Raw genomic sequence first — 21,839 nt, 5'->3', positions numbered from 1 at the left:
AATCAGGTCCAGTCAAACATTTATATAACATTCGTATGATTTTATCCGGTTTGCTGCGCAAACAGTTCGTATGCGAGCGCATACATTCGTATAGTACAAAACACTGTAAGCACTGATGTTTGTGCGAATGCAAATGTTTTTTTGTTTCGTGAACATGTAGTTGTATTGTACTCTGTAGTGCATTTGGTGTAAATCATTATCAAAGCTGTTAATGTTCAGTGTACGGTATCGAATATTATTGTTAATTTCACGCTACAAATTAAAATATCTAATTCTAGTAAAAGCATTTCAGATGAATATTGTAATCAAAGTCAATAACGAGTCAGACTTTACATAGTTTATCCAAATTATTTTCAATCAAGCGGACGTACTTAAACGGCTTATCGGTAATGTGTAGAAGCCGTGAAATTTCATTGCTACATTTGCACAACATTCGTAAGGCTTTATCGGGTTTACCGTGCGCAAACTGCTCTAATGCACATTCGTAAGCTTTTATACTGCAATGTCGTTTAAATGCTTTCTCCAAAAACTAGATTTCGTTTTATTCATTGATAATAGATCAATTTATCTTGCTTCCACTTTACTTCTTCCGCCATCGAAAGAAATTAAAATAAAGCCAAGGAAAAAAAAGCCAAGAAGTAAAAAAAGCCATGTGAAACTGTAGTTGTTATTTTTGAACTAGTTGTTGCATTATTTTGAGTGGTAGTTGACAATTTTGCATTATTTTGGTTGCTAGTTGTGATTTTCTGGACAAGTGGTTGTTGCAATCGAAGTAATGGCTGTGATTTTCTCAAACTAATAATTGTGGTATTCGAACTGGCATTGTTTTTATAATTTATCAAATTGAAGTATTTCGTATAAAACGATTTTTATAAGTGTTTTTCGAACAATTTTAATTTTTTTTTACTTTTGCTTACATTCTTAACTGTTTTTTTTAGCGAAAGAAAGTGTCTGTAAGATATTTGAAAATATTTCATCGACAATTTCCAAGGATTCATATGAGAACGTTGTGCGGAAAATTGTTACTATTCTTCCTGCTTGTTTATTTATTACTTTATTAATGAAACAAAACTTTGGAAAAAACTGGGGGAAAATTTATTTTTCAGAAAAAACACAATTGTTTCAACATTATAAATGATTTTGAAATACTTTGACGAAAGTAATTTTTCAAATTATTTTTACTGCAAAAATAATCAAAAATTCAAAAAATTAAAAAAAAAACGAATTTGAAAAAATTTCAAACTAAATTTGACACAAGCAAATTTCAACAAAAAAAGAAAAAGAAAAACAATTAATCATTTCGAGCTGAGCAATGGCGCTTGTGGACTTTCATTAGCGACTTATTAATAAAAACTGCACCACAAAACCGGCAGTTGTATGTCGAATTCGCTGCTGAATCATGAGCATTATGATGGATTGGTGGTTGCTCATTGCCATTCGTCAATTGAGCCCCAGCATCATTTGCGTTGACAGTCGGTCCATCGACTGATACAGCCATTGCAATTTTGCACAATTTACGGTGTGCACTTTACATGTAATTGATGATAAGACATAATGTCGATCAACTGGGATTGACTTGACATTAGAGATGGATTAACTCACCGCAATTTGGTTTTGTCCATAAACTGGATGCCACAGTACATGCACTCCGGATAAACAATTGATTGTTCCGGCGGTTGCTCATTGCCATTCGTCGATTTGGCCTTCTCATTGTAATTGACAGTCGCGTCATCAACCTCCATCGCTACCATGCACAGTTTGCGGTGTGCACTTTACATGTAATTGTAAGAATGAATTGTTGGACAACTGGGACTTAGCATCAGAAATCGATTTACTTACCGCAAATCAGCCTTTGCTGCAAAGACTGCACCACATTTTGCGCATGTGGGTGACGACATTACTGGTGCACCATCAACAGCTGCCTTGACCGGCGTATCGTTATTTGCGTTGCCATTCGTCGATTGAGCCACAGCATCATTTGCGTTGACAGTCGGTCCATCGACTGATACAGCCATTGCAATTTTGCACAATTTACGGTTTGCCAAGCGGTTTGCACTTTACATGTAATTGATGATATGACATAATGTCGATCAACTGGGATTGACTTGACATTAGAATTGGATTAACTCACCGCAATTTGGTTTTGTCCATAAACTGGATGCCACAGTACATGCACTCCGGCTAAATAATCGATTGTTCCGGCGGTTGCTCATTGCCATTCGTCGATTGAGCCCCAGCATCATTTGCGTTGACAGTCGGTCCATCGACTGATACAGCCATTGCAATTTTGCACAATTTACGGTGTGCACTTTACATGTAATTGATGATATGACATAATGTCGATCAACTGGGATTGACTTGACATTAGAGATGGATTAACTCACCGCAATTTGGTTTTGTCCATAAACTGGATGCCACAGTACATGCACTCCGGATAAACAATTGATTGTTCCGGCGGTTGCTCATTGCCATTCGTCGATTGAGCCCCAGCATCATTTGCGTTGACAGTCGGTCCTTCGACTGATACAGCCATTGCAATTTTGCACAATTTACGGTGTGCACTTTACATGTAATTGATGATAAGACATAATGTCGATCAACTGGGATTGACTTGACGTTAGATATGGATTAACTCACCGCAATTTGGTTTTGTCCATAAACTGGATGCCACAGTACATGCACTCCGGATAAACAATTGATTGTTCCGGCGGTTGCTCATTGCCATTCGTCGATTTGGCCTTCTCATTGTAATTGACAGTCGCGTCATCAACCTCCATCGCTACCATGCACAGTTTGCGGTGTGCACTTTACATGTAATTGTAAGAATAAATTGTTGGACAACCGGGACCTAGCATCAGAGATCGATTAACTTACCCAGCCTTTGCTGCAAAGACTGCACCACATTTTGCGCATGTGGGCGACGTGGGCGACGACATTACTGGTGCCATCAACAGCTGCCTTGACCGGCGTAGCGTTATTTGCGTTGACAGTCGGGCCATCGTTATGAATTTTCTTCTTTTTCTTCGGTGGATCATACCGAGATTTCGACAAACAGTCATCTTCATGGGATCTGTGCATAGAAAAATTAATTGTTTTGCCGAAAACGAATATGAGCAATGAAATTACTGAAGCTCTTCCGGATCTCGGATAACCGCACCGCATTGTTCGCAGAAATCTTTGATAATTGGTTGTGAATCATCAATTTCCTGCGATCGTTTCTTCGTTGCCGAGCGTACCACTTGCATTTTCTTCATCAAACATGAGTGAGACCGCAGTGCTTGTGGATACGCAAAACATCGTTGGCATGCTTTGCACTGGTACCGTGCTTCACGTTGTGGTTCCTTAACAACTGCAGTGACGGAAACTCCGCCGGGCATTTGTTGCACACAGATGATTGGAGTTCATCCTCACTCGCCGAATCCATTTGCGGATGAAACTCTCGAATATGACGGCTATGGCGAATATGATTGTAAAAGAAAATGAAGGCGAATATGAAAAAGCAGAAAACTCACACCAAACTGGAATTGTAAGAATATTCGGCCGTACACTTAGTACAGCGGAATTTTCGTGCCATTTTCGATGCTGTTGTCCGAATGACCGGAAATGAATGTGAATTGGATGTGTCTGTATCTACGGAAGAGATTCGTCGGATTGTGAAGTACAATTAATACACAAATATAGAAAAGCATTTGCTGGAATTCGATGAAATTGTACGAGAACTGAAAGTGAGCTGTGTTGGCTATGTTTTGCTAGTCTATAAATTTTCTAATACTCAGGAGACCCAGTGCTTTCATACCAACAATAATTGGAATTTTTAGCCTGCGAAGTGTGTTTTGTGTGATCGAAGAAGTCGACGGTTAGTTGCGTTACACGTTTATGACTTTTCGAAATATTGTCACCAAATGCAAACTGATTTCGGCTATGGTCAAGACGCGCAGTTTAAGCCGAATATGAGGTTGGTAGCCCAAAATTTGTGGGAGATGTGTCTATACAAGTGATTTTTTTCGGTGGTCATTAATAGCCAGAAACATTTTTTTTTTCGAAATTGGTGGTGGTTGTTATCCCACAGAAAGTGTTGCTTTGGCTCAAAACCCCGGTGAAAAAAAACGTATTTGAGACCTTTGTTGAGACCGAAACTTTTGTATGGCCGTGAGACTATGTATTTCGAACCTTTGAGAATATTTGAGACCGAGAATTTGTCGAAATAGTTTATCGGAGTTCATCCAAAATTCATGAGACGTCTCACTTTAGAGTCATTTGAGGATGTTCTAGTCTGACTGAGTGGTATGGTTTCGGATTTGCTAGACGTAGTGAGACTGGATGAGCGGTCTCATTTTGGATTTGCTAGATTTAGTGAGACTGGATGAGTGGTCTCATTTTGGATATGTTAGACTTAGTGAGACTGGACGAGTGGTCTCATTTTGGATTTCTTAGACGTTGTGAGACTGGACGAGTGGTCTCATTACGGATTTCTCTTGTGAGGATAAATGAGTGGTCTTATTTAAAAAAAAGACTGTTTTAGACTTCTCATCTTTGAGACCACTCAACCGGTCTCAGATATAGAAGAAAATATTTTCTTTAAATGAGAACACTCAACGGGTCTCAGTAATCGGAGAAAATATTTTCTTCGAATGAGAACACTCAACCGGTCCCAAAAATCGAAGAAAATATTTTCTTTAAATGAGACCACTCATCCAGTCTCGCACGTTCACCAATAAATGTTAGGAAAGAAACCACTTGTTCCATCTCTAGCAATCTGGACGTATAACTGCAACGAGACCTCTCATCCAGTATCGCACAGTTCACCAATAAATGTTAGCAAAGAGACTACTTTTTCTGTCTCAAGCGATCTGTGTATATAACTGCAACGAGACGACTCATCCAGTCTGTCACAGTCTGGCGAAATAATATTCGAAAAGAGACTACTCATCCGGCCTACGGTATTCTCATTTGTTCATCCGAAATGGTTTTAGCAAAAAGAAATATATTTTGAGACCGAATTGAGAACTCCAGCAATTTTGAGACTGTAATTAGACAGTTGAGAATACGTATTTCATGGTCTCATGAGACCGACATTTTGGGGTATAATCTCACTATCCAATGTCCAACGGATACAAAATTTGTATGATGACAGGGTAGTTCAATGAATCACAAGATCTGTGCATTTCTATCGTTTATTTTGCCATAAATATCACCAAAAGATCTTAAATCACTTAGGTGGCCCTAACTCACGAAGGGCCGACCCGAACATGCCCATTTTCGAACTTAGCCTCACTATTTCGACTATCTTTCAGGGGAAAAAAAATTTTTGAAATCGGATTTGATTTACTCAAGATATCGACGTGACGGACAGACGGACAGACAGACAGACAAAATTTTTATTGCAGATTCGTCATCTATGAACATAGGCAAACACTTTGCCCTTACCGTCTGCTTCGAATTCCATCAATTACACACGGCATCGTAATCCTATAAGCCCCTTTGTACTTCGTACGGGGCTAAAAATTCTCGAACTAGCGGACCCGGAATTTGTTGAAGAATGTATTGCATAGCATTCTTTCGCGTATCGGATGTAACGTAGACAAAACAATAATTTAGTTTTATATCGAGTCGTTTATTAAGTTCAATAAATTTATAATTCATTCACTCAGCAACCGTCGGTCTTTTAACACACTCTAACATGGTAGCAGAGCGTGGTTGAATTTTTTTTGCTAAATAAACAAAACTGTTTTTTTTTTGTGCATTGAAACATAAAACCGGACGGTATAAAATTTGTCGAATTTTATAAGTGAATCGAAGCGTTCTTTTGTGCTGGATTTTTTTTTTTGTTGTTGTTGCGAAGCAAGCGAATAAGAACAATGTCTAAAGTAGATTTTGAAATCGTGAAGTTGAAGGGCAGTGAAAATTTTCATCTGTGGAAATTTGCAATGTCGAACTATTTGGAGCACAAAGGGTTGGAAAAAACGATAACGGTCAAAGAAGACGGCACTGAAAGAGACAGATGCCACAAAATTGGCTCAGGCTAAGTCGGGCTTGGCGCTGAGTGTAGACCCGTCGTTGTACACTCATATCCAGACGGCCACCTCCGCTTTGGAAATTTGGAAAAAATTTCAAGCCTTGTATGAGGACAAAGGGTTATGTCGAAAGATAAGTTTGCTGCGGAAATTAATTTCGACCAGATTATCAGCGTGCGCATCAATGAACATTTACATTGACGAAATCACGGAAGTTTCTAACAAGTTAAAGGGAATTGGGTTCGACCTCGGTGAAGACTGGTTGGGAGCAATTTTGTTAGCGGGGCTGACCGACGAATACAGACCCCTGATAATGGCAATCGAAGCAAATAAAGATAAGTTGACATCGGATTTGGTCATATCGAAGTTGCTGGATATGGAACCCGTCAATTCTGGTAATGCGTTCTTCGCGAAAAAGGGCGGGAAAGGTAAAGGTAAAAAGTCGTCAAGTGCTAAAAACAATTCCAAAAGTGAGAAAGACAAAAGTGATTCCGCTCAAAAAGACAAAAAGTGTTACATTTGTGGTTCGGGTAATCATTTGAAGAGGAATTGTCCTAAAAATGACGATGGAAAAAAGGATAAGGATAACGATAAATCTAAATCCACTGCTTTTTTCTCTTTCATGTGTAACCAAAGACAGATTGATCAAAATGATTGGTTTTTAGACAGCGGAAGCAGTCGTCATACGTGTCCAAATGAAGAAAAATTCATCAATAGGAAGGCACCGGTCGAGAGGGAAATCCTGACAGCCAACAATACATTGATGGAAGTGAATTTTTCGGGGGACATCGAGACTTCATTTAACAACACCGACGTTTTGTTAAAGGACGTTCAGTATGCACCGGACTGCGCCGCAAACTTGCTCTCGATTTCGAAAATGTGTGATAAAGGTAAAGAGATTGTTTTCAACAAAGACGGTTGCTTTATTTATACAGAATCAGATGACCTCTTGGCTCATATCAAACCCAGTAACGGTGTCTACAGATTGAAGTGTGACACGCCCATTTTTATCCCAAAGTGCGACACTATGGCATAAAAGATTGGGCCACCTCAACTATGACAGCATGTGCAAAATGCGAGATGGTGCAGTAGACGGGGTGAAATTCACAAACGGCAAGATTGGCTTACCGAATTGCGATGTATGCGCTGAAGGGAAACAGAACCGATTACCTTTTAGATCAAGTACTACGAAAACCAAACGCGTCCTCGAATTGGTACATTCTGATGTGGCAGGACCTATGGAAAATCTCTCCATCGGCGGAGCAAGATACTCTTGGATTCCAGGAAATCGATCGAATAAAAGAACGGGACTTTAGAAAATAACGATTTTATTTTAGAACGTCTTGTTCTATCGAGTACAATAAACGTAATAAAAGAAAGAAGAAAATTCTTCTTTCATAGCCCACTAAAGTTATAGGTCTACTTGATCATTTGAATTAACTGAACATCCAACACCCACCCTTAATTCAATGTTCTCCAAATGAGTAAAAAAGTTCCATGACTAATTCAAGTTCCATAGTCAATCGTTTCCATGATCGTTTCCAGTTGTCAGATTCCATGCTTATCAATTCGTTTTCCATGATTGCACCTCTGACAACCACAACCAATTCTATAAATTCCATGACCAATTCAGAGTTCCATGGTCAATTCAAAATTCCATGGTCAATTCGAAATTCCATGACCAATTCAGTAAAACAAATCAAAATCGTAAATTCAATCGTATCCATTCGCTTTGCCATTGTCGTTGCCGTTATTTTTTTTTATGGTTAGAACTTATAATCCTGTGTTACCGTCTCTCTGAGAATTTGTCAGATTTGCCGTGGAGTCACCTGTATCCTTTTCCTTATTACAGTTGCAGGCACTTGGACATTCTGTACGTTTGTGTCCTGATTTTCCGCAGCTGTAACATCTATACTTGAAAGCAGCCATTCCACTCACACCTCCTTCGTACAGTTTTGAGCCATTTGTTGTTCCTTTTTCTCCATTTCTCTTGCAATATTCATCGAGTAAACGGTTCCTGACAAAATGCATATTTAACGATTCCAACGTTAATGTCTCTATTGCGGTGACGAGCGGTTCGTACGACTTTGGTAATGAAAGAAGCAACTGGCACACAACGTCTATATCCTCTATCTTAGATCCGGTTGATTTCAGCTCTCGTACAATTTCGTCGAATTCCAGCAAATGCTTTTTCATGTGTGTGTTTTCATCGTACTTCAATTCGACGAATCTCTTCCGTAGATACAGACGATTGGCAACGCTTTTACGTTCAAATACTTCCCCAAGTACATCGAAAATTTCTTTGGCCCTTTGCTTGTCTTTGATGTATTCTAGTTGGCTGTCTGCTATGTGCTTAACCAAAATTGCCTTGCATTTCCTTTCCTTTTTCAAATGTTTATTATATTCACGATCTGGTTCATGTAGCGTAATGACCTCCAAGTCTTCCTCTATGTATTCTAACAAGTTCTTGTCTTCTAACACGATGCGCATACGAAATTGCCAATTATTGTAGTTCGTACCGTCGAATTGGAAATAACTTTTCGATTCTTTCTCAGCCATTCTCACGTACCTGGGCCCATAACCTCTTGGATTCCAGGAAATCGATCGAATAAAAGAACGGGACTTTAGAAAATAACGATTTTATTTTAGAACGTCTTGTTCTATCGAGTACAATAAACGTAATAAAAGAAAGAAGAAAATTCTTCTTTCATAGCCCACTAAAGTTATAGGTCTACTTGATCATTTGAATTAACTGAACATCCAACAGATACATGTTGACGTTCGTCGATGATTTTTCCAAGAAAGTATTCTCATACTTCCTGAAACAGAAATCTGAAGTTTTCGAGAAATACAAAGATTTTCGTGCATCGGTAGAAAATCAAACCGGACATAAAATACAGATCCTGCGCACAGATAAAGGTACAGAGTATTTTAATAATAACTTTATTAATGATTGCAAGGCAAATGTAATCCAGCATCAATCGACCCAATCGTATACGCCACAATCGAACGGGGTGGCAGAACGTTTTAACCGTACAATCGAGGAAAAAGCACGTTGCTTACTTTTCGAGGCAAAATTGAAGAAGCAGTATTGGGCAGAAGCCTGTAACATGGCGGTCTACATCATAAACAGGTCAGTAAACGCATCTTCACAGAACACGACTCCAGAGGAAATCTGGACAGGAGTTAAGGCCGACTTGAGTCACTTGAGGACGTTCGGATCAGAAGTGATGGTACATATACCAAACGAGAAACGGAAGAAGTGGGATAAAAAATCCCAAAAACTCATCTTCACCGGATACGACAGCAACATCAAAGGGTTTCGTTGCGTTGACCCGCATACGATGAAATTCACTGTGAGCAGAGACGTAATATTCCATGAAGAAATTCTCACTGATGACGTCGACGAAGTGGAGCCACCCGGCTCAAAAATCATAATGACTGACGAGGTAATTGACCAGCCCGAGTTACAGATTATAGAAGCTGAAGAGACGGACGCCGATGCTGACGCTCAACAACACGATAATGACGACGACGCATTTATTGACGAGAACGAGGACGAGGATCCTACAGTTAAGACGTCAAGCAGAAAACAGTACGAAAAAACCAGAGCCAATCCACACAGGAAAGCAAGAAGGGTAAACTCGTGGAATCTGTTAAATTTTGCTTTTTTGGCAGAGCCTACGACTTACGAAGAAGCTCTTGTACATCCCAAAGCTGACGATTGGAAACAGGCAATGAAGGACGAAATGGATTCGCACATTTTTAATGGAACCTGGGGGCTTACGGAATTACCGCCAGGTCGAAAGGCCATTCGCTCAAAGTGGGTATTTAAAAATAAGAGAAACCAAGATGGCGAGATCGTACGCCATAAGGCCAGACTTGTTGGAAAAGGATGCGCGCAAATCCATGGTGTTGATTACGAGGAGACTTTCTCACCAGTTGTGCGTTACGCATCACTGCGCTTCTTATTTGCCTTGGCAGTGAAACGGAATCTCAAATGCTACCAAATGGACGCGGTTACAGCATATTTGCATGGGGAGGTCACCGAAGAAATATATATGACCCAACCAGAAGGATACAACGACGGATCCAACAGAGTGTGCAAGCTGAATCGTGCCATTTACGGGCTGAAACAGGCCGGTCGTCTATGGAACGTAAAATTGGACGAAGCATTACTAAAATTCGGGATGTCGAAAAGCAAGTTAGACCCCTGCATATACTTTCAAACTCATTTGAATATATTTGTAGCAATCTACGTCGACGACTTCCTGATTTTTCATGAATCACCGGATGATCTGACCGAACTGAAAGACTATCTGAATGCCACGTTCAGGATGAAAGACGTGGGACCCGTTCAAGAATGCTTGGGTATGAGAATTACACAAGGTGATGGATGGATCGAAATTGACCAAGAGAGATACACGAGGGACATCCTTAACCGATTTGGCATGTCCGAATGCAAGCCATCGGGAACGCCAAGGGAAACGAATCAGAAATTGTCTATCGACCAAGTGACAGATGATAATTCCTTAGTCGGGAAAATCCCTTTTCAGGAAGCCGTCGGTAGTCTCATCTACTTAGCACAAGCAACTCGCCCAGACATTTCGTACGCAGTGAACGACATCAGTCGCTTCAATAACTCACACGCAGAGGTTCATTGGACAGCGGTGAAGCGCATAATGAGATACCTGCAAGGAACGTTATCAACAAAGTTGAGGTACTCAAAATCTGACAACATGGAACTCTCATGCTATTCGGATTCCGACTGGGCGGCGGACACCGATTCTAGACGATCGTGCGCGGGACATGTCGCTCTTATGTCCGGCGGCGCTAAAAGTTGGTCAAGTAAGAAACAACGCACAGTGGCTCTTTCGAGCACCGAAGCAGAATATATGGCGCTATCTAGCGCGGTATGTGACGTGATCTGGTTGCAACAACTAGCTAAGGAATTGGACACCCAACGAGACAAGTGCACGTTAATCTTCTGTGACAACGAAAGCACAATCAAGTTGAGCAAAACCGACGCTTACAGACCCATATAGACATAAGGTTCCATCACGTGCGTGATAAAGTTGCACTTGGTGTCATCAGCATTAAATACGTGTCAACGAACGACAATGCAGCAGACTCGCTGACTAAAGCTGTGACTAAACAAAAAAACGATTCGTGTGCGGCGAAAATGGGGTTATCAATCGAACATTAATTGGTCTTAGTCGACGTTTTTTTTTATTATTTCTTCTTCGATTGCAATTAATTGAGTTCTTTATTCTTTAACCAACAGTAAATATTCAGTCTAACTTAGACAACCGCTCCGGAACAACGTTTTTTTTGGCAACACTCCGACATACATTTCCGATTTTCTGTTCAAACATGGGCAACTGGTTCAGTACGCCTAATTCCGAGACAAAAACGATCGAATCGGACGGGGAGGTGAACAACAACGTAGTAATTCAGGGGGAGACAATGGACTACGGATTCGACGTCATGGTACTCACGGCGATTATATGTGCCCTGAAAATTTTTGAAATTACGATTTACTGCTACAAGAGGCATACGAAGTTTGTGAAGTCGAACTATGAAAAGGATTTGAAGTTGGCGGGCGATAAAGTTTGATTTTTTATTTTTTTTTTGGATAAATTGTTTTTTTTTTGGTGAATAAGATTTTACAAGGGAAAGTTAAATTTTTGAGTTTTTTGAAAATGTTAAAGTGAAAATTCCTATCCCCAAAATTGTTATTGTATCCGTTAAGGGAGAGTGTTGAAGAATGTATTGCATAGCATTCTTTCGCGTATCGGATGTAACGTAGACAAAACAATAATTTAGTTTTATATCGAGTCGTTTATTAAGTTTGTGGTGACCCATCACAGTAACTCATTTAATTATTCTAGACCTAGTCGCCTGAGACTTTCCTTTATAAACAATGTTTGCTTACGAATAAAATTCATTCTACTTACGGCCTTAGCCGAATACACATCTATTGAGTTTCATCTGTAGATCTTGTATTAGTTGACTGTAGACATTCTATATGGTCGAGATTAACTCCCATATAATTGGTGACCCCGACTCAAGTTCACGTTAAAATACCTCTGAACAAAGTCTAATAATTTCAGCTATAAATAGCAATGAAATCAAAAATTAAAGACCAAATTGGCACAATAAACCAATTTGCACTGTCCGTAACAAACGTTCAGTGGACTGTAACAATAATAAATAAGAATGCCCACACGAGCACTACAGTCGTCAAAATATAACGAAGTTATAAGATCTATACTTCGGTCGACAACATTCTAAAATTGTGTTTTTCAATTATGAAAACCAATTCAAAATTTAATAACAAATTGTACTTTTAAGCATAAAAACTAGGTTACGCCACTAGTTAAGCTCAAAAAGTAAATTTAGATTTAAGACTTAGTTTTAGCACAAATATTTTGGCTAAAATGTTGTCGACAATATTACCGTAACTTTACCACTCAGTTACGAGAACTACAGTCAACCAAAAAAAAATAATAATAATCTTTTTGGCCCAGAAATATGGTTTCACAACCATTTTCTTAAAAATTTTTTAAATCAACATTTAGTGAAACTAAATTGTTCGTTCAGAGAATACCATTTTCGTGAATTATTCACGGAAAACGTAATGTGACAACCTATCTATAAAACCATCACCAATTTCGATTTATCGAAATTGAGATGTACGTTCCGCCCGTACTACGGTACAACCAGGTAATGCTGTGACAGGTGCGAGACATCGTTGTGATGGAGATAAGGTCTGCACGTTTTCCGTACAAACCCTAAAAAGTTTAAACGAATAGTTCAAACTTCCAAAATTAAAACAATTTTTCGGAAAAAATATCCTAAAAATTCATCTGACAAACACAAAAAAGTCAAGTATTCCCTCATTACAATTATAGAACGATTTTCAATCAACCGGCTCAGCGTTTCGCAGATTAAGCTCTACGCCTATCCGTCTTGAGAATAATCTTTCATGATTCACTCATAAACGACGGAACCGTTTAGCAAAACCGAAGCGTGTCGAGGATTGAAATGTTTTGTTTCTTAAAGTTGTAATCGAAAATACTTGATACATGGAAATTGATCCAATGAGTTATCCACTGTGCGATAACACAACCTTTTTCCATGTAAAATAGTTTCACAAGTTCTTAACATCACAGAACGTAACGAAATCAAAAGTCATCGTGTATAAATTTACCACCCTTGAAATTAACACATAGCAATTTCAAGTTCACGAATGACCTAAGTCTATAAAATCTGATATTAAACCACCAAAACCGGCGCCAATAGGTTTACACTCATTGACCGTACAATCAATGAGTCACATAAATAATATCAGTCGAAATGTACACACAAAAAACTACTGCCTAAAAAGTCTGCTACCACCGGCTCCCACAGACAAATATTACCATCCAATTAAAGTGCATTTCGTGCAGTGTGTGTATTCCTGCAAATATAAAAGGCAGTAATAAGGAAATTTTAAAACAAATTCCATATGAATTGAAAGTCAAAATCAAATTTGAAAAGGACAACAACACTTCACTTTTCACCCATTAGAAACTGTAAAAATAGCAGTTAAATGGATGACCTCTTCTCATTTTTCCGGGTAAAGCCGTGGAGAATGTCATTTAGTGAAATTGTGATGATGTTTGATCTCTCGATCTAAACAAATTTTCAAATGAAGTTGGGAACTTAACATTTTTTTCCAACATCGGAAAAAATCCATCTTCATCCGAAATAAAGTTCAAAATTTAATCATTTTCAACGTACTCTGTTTTAAAATTATTTCCAAATTTAAACAGATCCAAAATTCGAAATAACAAATTCTCGAACCAAATCTTATTCCGGAATGTTTCCTTCTATCAAACACAATAAGATTCAAACAACATTCCGCGTAAAAATAGACGAGCACAAACTCCATCTATCAAATAATTCCAACAATTTAAAAACCCAACGACATTTCTCAATCAAAGTCGTCAAAAAACAAAATCACTCCTCAAACCGAACGAACTGCTAGATTCAATTCAAATTCAATCTAGTAACACGTTATCGGCCTATAAATACGATGCAAAATAACATGCATTCGTCATTCAATTATTTGATCCTGCTGAGGCAACATCAAAAATAATAAAATAAATAAATCCTACAATGGCTCAACCGAACTGGGTTCCAAAGTTATTCCGAAAACTCGACAACCTAGAAAAAGATTTATCTGCCGTTCAACGAACACTGGTCCGCATGGAAGCCGACTCAATGGACAAACGAAGAAAAATTTCCCGTGGCCATCCTTACAACCAGCGAGCCTGTTCCGTTTCGTCTATTGGTATCACCGGTAATAGACAAATCTCGGAAACCCACCCAGTTAATGGCAATGGACAACAATCGAACAACAGTGGACAACCACCAAACAACAGCGGACATCAATCGAACAACATTCCACGAACCGTTCCTCCAATTTCGAAAATGCGTCAAGTGCTGGAAAAAGCTGCGAACAAACCAGTTCTTTCAACAATTTGCCGCGACCATCGTCATTTCGGAAAAGCCGCTGACGTCCGCCGTTGCAACCCAAGCTGCAGTTTTCTCTCATCCAACGTCGCAACATCATCACGAGCCGTCACCAATCAAGAATCCATCACGCCAGCGCTTGCTGTCGTCTCGCTAGACGAAGATAACAACATTCTTGAAGAAGACCTCCTGATGAGTGACTCCGAAACTGAAGCAGCCAATAATTAAAATTTTTTTTTTTTTTTTTTTTTTTTTTTTGTAAGGGGGAAATCTCTGTGGTGACCCATCACAGTAACTCATTTAATTATTCTAGACCTAGTCGCCTGAGACTTTCCTTTATAAACAATGTTTGCTTACGAATAAAATTCATTCTACTTACGGCCTTAGCCGAATACACATCTATTGAGTTTCATCTCCCATAAGTTCAATAAATTTATAATTCATTCACTCAGCAACCGTCGGTCTTTTAACACACTCTAACAGAATTCCACATAGAAAACTTCGAATTACTAAGGAAAACACTAAAAGAAAATGGATATTCAGCGAAACTAGTGAAACTTGCACAAAGAAGGACACGACAAACAAAATATGGTAGCGATTCCATATGCGAACGGACTGTTTGAGCATCTGAAAACGGATGCAGAATGAAACGGATGAAGAAACACAACATCAAACTGGTGGCCAAAGCGGACAACAACCTACAAATGTCAATCTTCAGCAAAGTCAAAGACAGAACACCGATGTTGGATCAAGCAAGACTTGTCTACGAAATACCCTGTACTTGTGACAAACGCTATCTTGGCAAGACAATTCAACGACTAGGAACAATTCAACACTAGGAAAAACAACCCGAAACAAGGCATCAGAACAGTCGGAGCGTTTGCTGCGACTTAGCCCCGTACGACCCGTAATCCTATTTCGTCCGTAACCATAATAAGTCCGTAGCCCTAATACGCCCGTAACCCTAATACGTCTACAACCCTCTAATGCGTCTGTTACCAAAATGCTAGTCAAGTTGGGCATGGTCAAATTTACTGAAAGTGTTCATTTTTAAAATTGCGCATAGCGCAATTACGAAAGCCCGTACGAAGTACCTCTCAAAAAAAACCAACAATTCACGACATTATTTTAGAAACCCAAAATTTTTTGCCTTTATTCCATTCGGTATTCAATTATCTCTCAAATGAAACAAAAACTAGCAAAATCGGATGAGATTTACTCGATTTATGTGCAAAAAACACTTAGGGCCGAGTAGCGGCCTTAGTCCAAGGGCCCAAATTTGAAACTTTTTTCGCCACGTTCTTTTCGGTATTCAATTACCTTCCATAAAAAACTAAATCTAGCAAAATCGGATGAGATTTACTCGATTTATGTGCAAAAAACACTTAGGGCCGAGTAACGACCTTTGAGCCCTCCCAACAAGCCCACATTGCATCTTACCCAAAAACAATGTTCAGCAACTTTGTTCTACTCGTCAATACCTTTCATTTAATATATCAGAAGCAGCTATTGCGTGCGTATTTCGGTAGATATCGTCGAAAGACTGAAAAACACCTATAGGGCCCTAGCTCTGGAAGGGCCGACCCTACCATGCCCACTTTCGAACTTGACCTTAATTTTGTCGATACAGTGGGTAAACTTTAAAAATATTTGATTTCAGTATATTTAGCTAATCCTACTGACACATCTTTTGACAGCTTTTTACGTTTTAGTACGTTTTCTCTCCCAGCAGCAAAAACCCTATCCCAGTACAAAAAGTATATCGAATGCCGCAAATGCATTTAAAAACGAACATTCGTTGAAATACTTTTTTATCACACCAAATCTTTATCATTTTATACAAATATGTTCATCTTTATAATAACACAACATCGGTGATTTGCATGCAATTTAAACAAAACCAAATCAATTGTTCATGTGTTACATTTACATTATGGAAGAGGAGTGTCTTATTCTTTATCCAAATTTGTGCACAGCTAATTGTGTTTTTTTTTCTTTGTTTAACAAGTGTAACTTTCTGCAATAAGTCACTAAATAAACATTTCGATAAACTACAAAATAATTCAATAATATTGTATTGTGGCTTGCCTACGTCTACGATATGCAAATTTATTAAATTTTTGTGGACGAAAGAGCGACGCAATCTCAATAAACTAAACAGACATCTGAAACAAATTATGATCGGATCTACTACCCTCTCGTTTTCATACGTATTGTTCATTATTTCATTATTGTTGCTTGACATTAGAGATTTTTTTTTTCATTGTGCAAAAGTCAACCGACAAGAGGACAGCGAATTATAAAACTTGTTCTTCAATTTGTAAATTTTAATTTAATTTTTGTGCTTTATTGTGACTTTGATATCAATTTCTATCAGTATTTTCGAAATTAGTTCAGCTAAATGCAAAGGAGTTGCGTGTTCAAATGTTGGATTTGTTGTATTAAATCAGTAAAAATGTTTTTTGTTTTGATCGTCTACAATCATTGTTTGGAATATTCTGTTTCGAATAGTTAACAATATTATTAACCAAGATGGCACAGTATGTTTCTCAATTCGTTGGTCCGAAAATCAATAAATTGAAACAACTTTAAACATTTTGTGACCTTAACGCCATAATATCAGCTGTGGCTCGAAATATAAATACAAAAATCAAATTAGAATTTCTTACGTGTAGTCGAATTGACTTCAGACATAATTTTGTCATTTTGCTTGCACGTAAGGTGCGAGTTTTTTTAAAAGGAATTTTAACGTGATCTTATGTGTTTAAAGATTGAATTAATAGCTGATGATGTGTTATGTGACAATAAAGTCACGAAGCGTCGGGAAATGTTTCAATTTTGGATATTTTTGATCGACAAATCGAGAGACATGAAACCTCTAAAATGTGCAATAACTATTCGGCATAAGTATTACCGCTGTGCATTTTATATGTGATTATGATGGCCAATAATATTGGAACTTATTATATTGATGATGTCTCTAATATCTGCAAGTTCAAAAGCAAAGCAGACACATTTTGACTGATTTAATACAACAAATCCAATATTTGAACACGCAAAACCTTTGCATTTAGCTGAACTAATTTCGAAAATACTGATAGAAATTAATATCAAAGTCACAATTAAGCACAAAAAATAAATTAAAATTTACAAATACAGTGAACGACATCTCAAATGTCTCACTGTCATTTTTTTCAGGGAATGTCATTGTGAATTTGCAATGACACAATAAAATTCTCAGAAAAATTTGACAGTGAGACATTTGAGATGTCGTTCACTGTACAAGAACAAGTTTTACACTTTGCTGTCCTCTTGTCGGTTGACATTTTACACAATGAAAATATTTAAAAAAAATCAAATGTCAAGCAACAATAATTAAATAATGAACAATATGAAAACGAGAGGGTAGTAGATCCGATCATGATTTGTTTCAGTTATCTGTTTAGTTAAAATCTACTGAGAATGCGTCGCTCTTTCGTCTACAAAAATTTAATAAAATTGCATGTTCTAGTCGTAGGCGGCCACACAGTCTCGCATACTATATATTATGCACCTATTGCCAAGATTGATATTTTGACGTGCAGGACATTATTGCCCTAGCCGAAGGCGTGGGCCATAATGCCTACACGTCAAAATAACAGTCTGGCAATAGGTGCATATCATATTTTATCTGTCGAGAACAGATATATCGAGATAAACAAAAACTCCCTAAAGGGATAAGCTCGAGATTATCGTTCTAGACAGATAAAAAATATTTTGTAGTTTATCGAAATGTTTATTTAGTGACTTATTGCAGAAAGTTACACTTGTTAAACAATGAAAGAAAAACACAATTAGCTCTGCGTGAAATAGAACTTTCTTCAACCCTGTCAACATGAAATTACATGTGAACTTGAAGACTGTAGTTCTGTCTGAATGAGAAGACATTTGAAATTTGACCCATTCCAAGTTTGTATAAACAGACAAGTTGAAAAAAATTTAGTTTGGTACCGCCTAGGAATTAATCTGCTACTTTTTGACAACTGCCAAAAATAAATGGAATGTGTGTCTAATGATTCCACTAATGATTGTTCTAAGTCAATCCACGAGCATAAAAAATGCATATAAATCGACGACATATTTTCATGGTCGGCAATTTTGTCAATTTTTATTTATATTTTTGCATGACAAAATCAGTTGTTTTTACATTTTTAAATTTTTTTAAATGTTAAAATTAATATTTGTAATATTTGTCTTACAAGGAAGTCGAACTTTGATGTGAGACAAAATATTGCGTTGCGTGTTTCTGCCTTCTTTACCTATGCATAAAAAATGCATATAAATCGACGACATATTTTTGTGGTCGGCAAATTTGTCAATTTTAATTTTGTTTACGAGATCCCAAAATTGTTTCTTCCCCCGAAGTAATCCATGAATCGTCTGTATTCAATTCTATTTGCATTCAATGCAACACTTTCAAAATGGATCATATCGATATAATTTTAACATTTAAAAAAAGTCAAAAATGTAAAAACAACTGATTTTGTCATGTAAAAATATAGATAAAAATTGACAAAATTACCGACCACGAAAATATGTCGTCGATTTATATGCATTTTTTATGCATATGTAAAGAAGACAGGAACACGCAACGCAATATTTTGTCTCACATCAAAGTTCAACTTCTTTGTAAGACAAATATTACGTTGCATGTTCCTGTCTTCTTTACCTATGCATAAAAAGTGCATATAAATCGACGACATATTTTCGTGGTCGGCAATTTTGTCAATTTTAATTTTGTTCACGAGATCCCAAAATTGTTTTTACCGCGAAGCAATCCATGAATCGTCTGTATTCAATTCTATTTGCATTCAATGCAACACTTTCAAAATGGATCATATCGATATAATTTTAACATTTAATGAATTTTGTAGGCGGATTAGCTCAAAAAAGACAATTTTTCTTTTAAATAATTGCGCCAATATATTTCGTCTTTAGTTCAAACATTTAAAAGAAAGTCAAAAATGTAAAAACAACTGATTTTGTCATGCAAAAATATAGATAAAAATTGACAAAATTGCCGACCACGAAAATATGTCGTCGATTTATATGCATTTTTTATGCATAGGTAAAGAAGACAGGAACATGCAACGTAATATTTGTCTTACAAGGAAGTCGAACTTTGATGTGAGACAAAATATTGCGTTGCGTGTTCCTGTCTTCTTTACATATGCATAAAAAATGCATATAAATCGACGACATATTTTCGTGGTCGGCAATTTTGTCAATTTTTATCTATATTTTTGCATGACAAAATCAGTTGTTTTTACATTTTTGACTTTTTTTTTTAAATGTTTGAACTAAAGACGAAATATATTGGCGCAATTATTCCCTTGACTGAAAGTCATGGGTCTTACGGATGATAAACACTCTAAAATGTTTGTCACAAAATGTTCACTATGATTGAAAATACATGAATGTATGACCAAAAATCTTAAATACAGAAAATGTTTGTCACACTTTGTTCATTCTTTGATAACACGATAACTCGAGTAATTCTCAATGGATTTCCAATTTTTTTTTTAATTCGACGGGGAATTTAATTCCTGAGGTTAAGTTCGAAGATGGGCTATGATGTACCGATGATCTTAAAGATGTTCCCAAAAGAATTTTTGTCTCATTGCTTGATAACACGATAACTTGAGCAATCCTCAACTGAGTTCCAAATTATTATTTTTATTTGACGAGGAATTAAATTCTTCAGGTTAAGTTCGAAGATGGGCTATAAAAGACTGGGGAGCTCGGAGATATTCTCAAAAGAATTTTTGTCTTGTCTCTTGATAACAAGATAACTCGAGTAATTCTTAGTGGATTTCCAAAAACTTTTTTTTATCGAAGAGGAATTCAATTCCTCAGGTCAAGTTTGAAGATGGGCTATAACGGACCGGTGATCTTAAAGATATTCCCAATAGAATTTTTGGCTCGTCGCTTGATTCCACGATAACTTGAATAATCCTAAACGGATTTCCAAAAACTTCTTTTTAATCGACGGGGAATTCAATTCCTCACGTTAAGTTCAAAGATGGGCTATAATAGACCGGAGATCTCTGAGATATTCCCAAAAGAATTTTTGGGTCAACGTTTGATAACTTGAGTATTTCTCAACAGATTTCCAAAACTTTTTTTTAATCGAGAGGAATTAAATTCCTGAGGTTAAGTTTGAAGATGGCCAATAACGGACGAGTCACCTTAGAGCAGGTCTTAGTAATATTCCCAAAAGAATTTTAGTCTCGTCGGTCGCTTGATAGCACGATAGCTTGAATAATCCTCAACAAAAAAAAATTATTCGACTAAGAATGAAATTTGTGATGGCTCTGTCTCCTTATCATACGGAGTAATTTCGACAGAACTGAAATTACTAACGAAGTTAACGTTAATGGAAAATGATGGATCAATAATCTATGATTTGTTCTGAAAAGACTTCTATGCGTGATTTCTTGCTGTCTATGCTAGAAAAAAAATCAACGAGTGTGAACTTTGCGGCCAGAGCGAAGCGAGGGCCGTAATCACTTGAGTTGCATACCTTATTGATGAGCAAATCGGGTCAATTCAGTAGATTTATTTGCTAAAAAAGTCTTTTAATCTAGAAAATTTCAACTACTGTGAGCTTTGCGGCCGTATTCACATGAGTTTAAATTTTATTCAAGAGGTAGACAAGAAATACCTCCTCTTTAAAGCATCTTTCAGCAGACAGCATAACTCTGATGAAGCATCTTTTGTTTGTTCTGAAAATTTCTTTGCAATCAAATAAAAGGAGTGAACAATTTATGACAAAATAAGACAAAGAGGTGTTTTAAGTCATTGCGGATCTTTGTGATGCGAATTTTTGTGATGTCACCAAATCTCACCAAAAAATCAAAATCGCTAGGATTTAACAAACATTTTGTTAATTTTTTTTTCTTGATGATAATCTGTTTATTGTTAATCTTATCAATTAGTAATTTATCCTTTTACGAAATGTAACGTAAAGCCTTTACTGTAAAGTATTTTTGTACAATCCTTGGGAATTCATCCTTATACGAAATGTAACATAAAGGCGTTTGTACAATTCCATTTACGAAGAGAAACGTAAAGGCGTGTTGTTTCATCTTAGGGAATTCATCCATTTACAAACTGCAACGTAAAGGCGTTTTGTTCGAACTTGCAGATATTAGAGACATCATCAATATAATAAGTTCCAATATTATTGGCCATCATAATCACATATAAAATGCACAGCGGTAATACTTATACCGAGTAGTTATTGCACATTTTAGAGGTTTCATG

At 37.2% G+C, this 21,839-nt stretch overlaps 1 protein-coding gene across 1 annotated transcript; it reads right to left on the bottom strand.

Moving 5' to 3' along the window:
• Positions 1 to 1,372: 1,372 nt before the first annotated feature.
• LOC119084733 lies at positions 1,373 to 3,203 on the bottom strand. Its single transcript, XM_037194805.1, has 8 exons — positions 3,127 to 3,203; positions 2,875 to 3,070; positions 2,638 to 2,805; positions 2,385 to 2,561; positions 2,132 to 2,308; positions 1,840 to 2,055; positions 1,603 to 1,770; positions 1,373 to 1,526 (listed from the first exon to the last, which is right to left on the bottom strand). Exons 1-5 carry the CDS (start codon positions 3,197 to 3,199, stop codon positions 2,182 to 2,184), a joined length of 741 nt encoding a protein of 246 aa, XP_037050700.1. The 5' UTR covers positions 3,200 to 3,203; the 3' UTR covers positions 1,373 to 1,526; positions 1,603 to 1,770; positions 1,840 to 2,055; positions 2,132 to 2,181.
• Between the last annotated feature and the right edge of the window lie 18,636 nt (positions 3,204 to 21,839).

Source organism: Bradysia coprophila, unplaced genomic scaffold (genome assembly GCF_014529535.1).
Source record: "Bradysia coprophila strain Holo2 unplaced genomic scaffold, BU_Bcop_v1 contig_93, whole genome shotgun sequence".
NCBI classification, from domain to species: domain Eukaryota; kingdom Metazoa; phylum Arthropoda; class Insecta; order Diptera; family Sciaridae; genus Bradysia; species Bradysia coprophila.
This window is presented reverse-complemented; position numbering and strand designations above follow the sequence as displayed.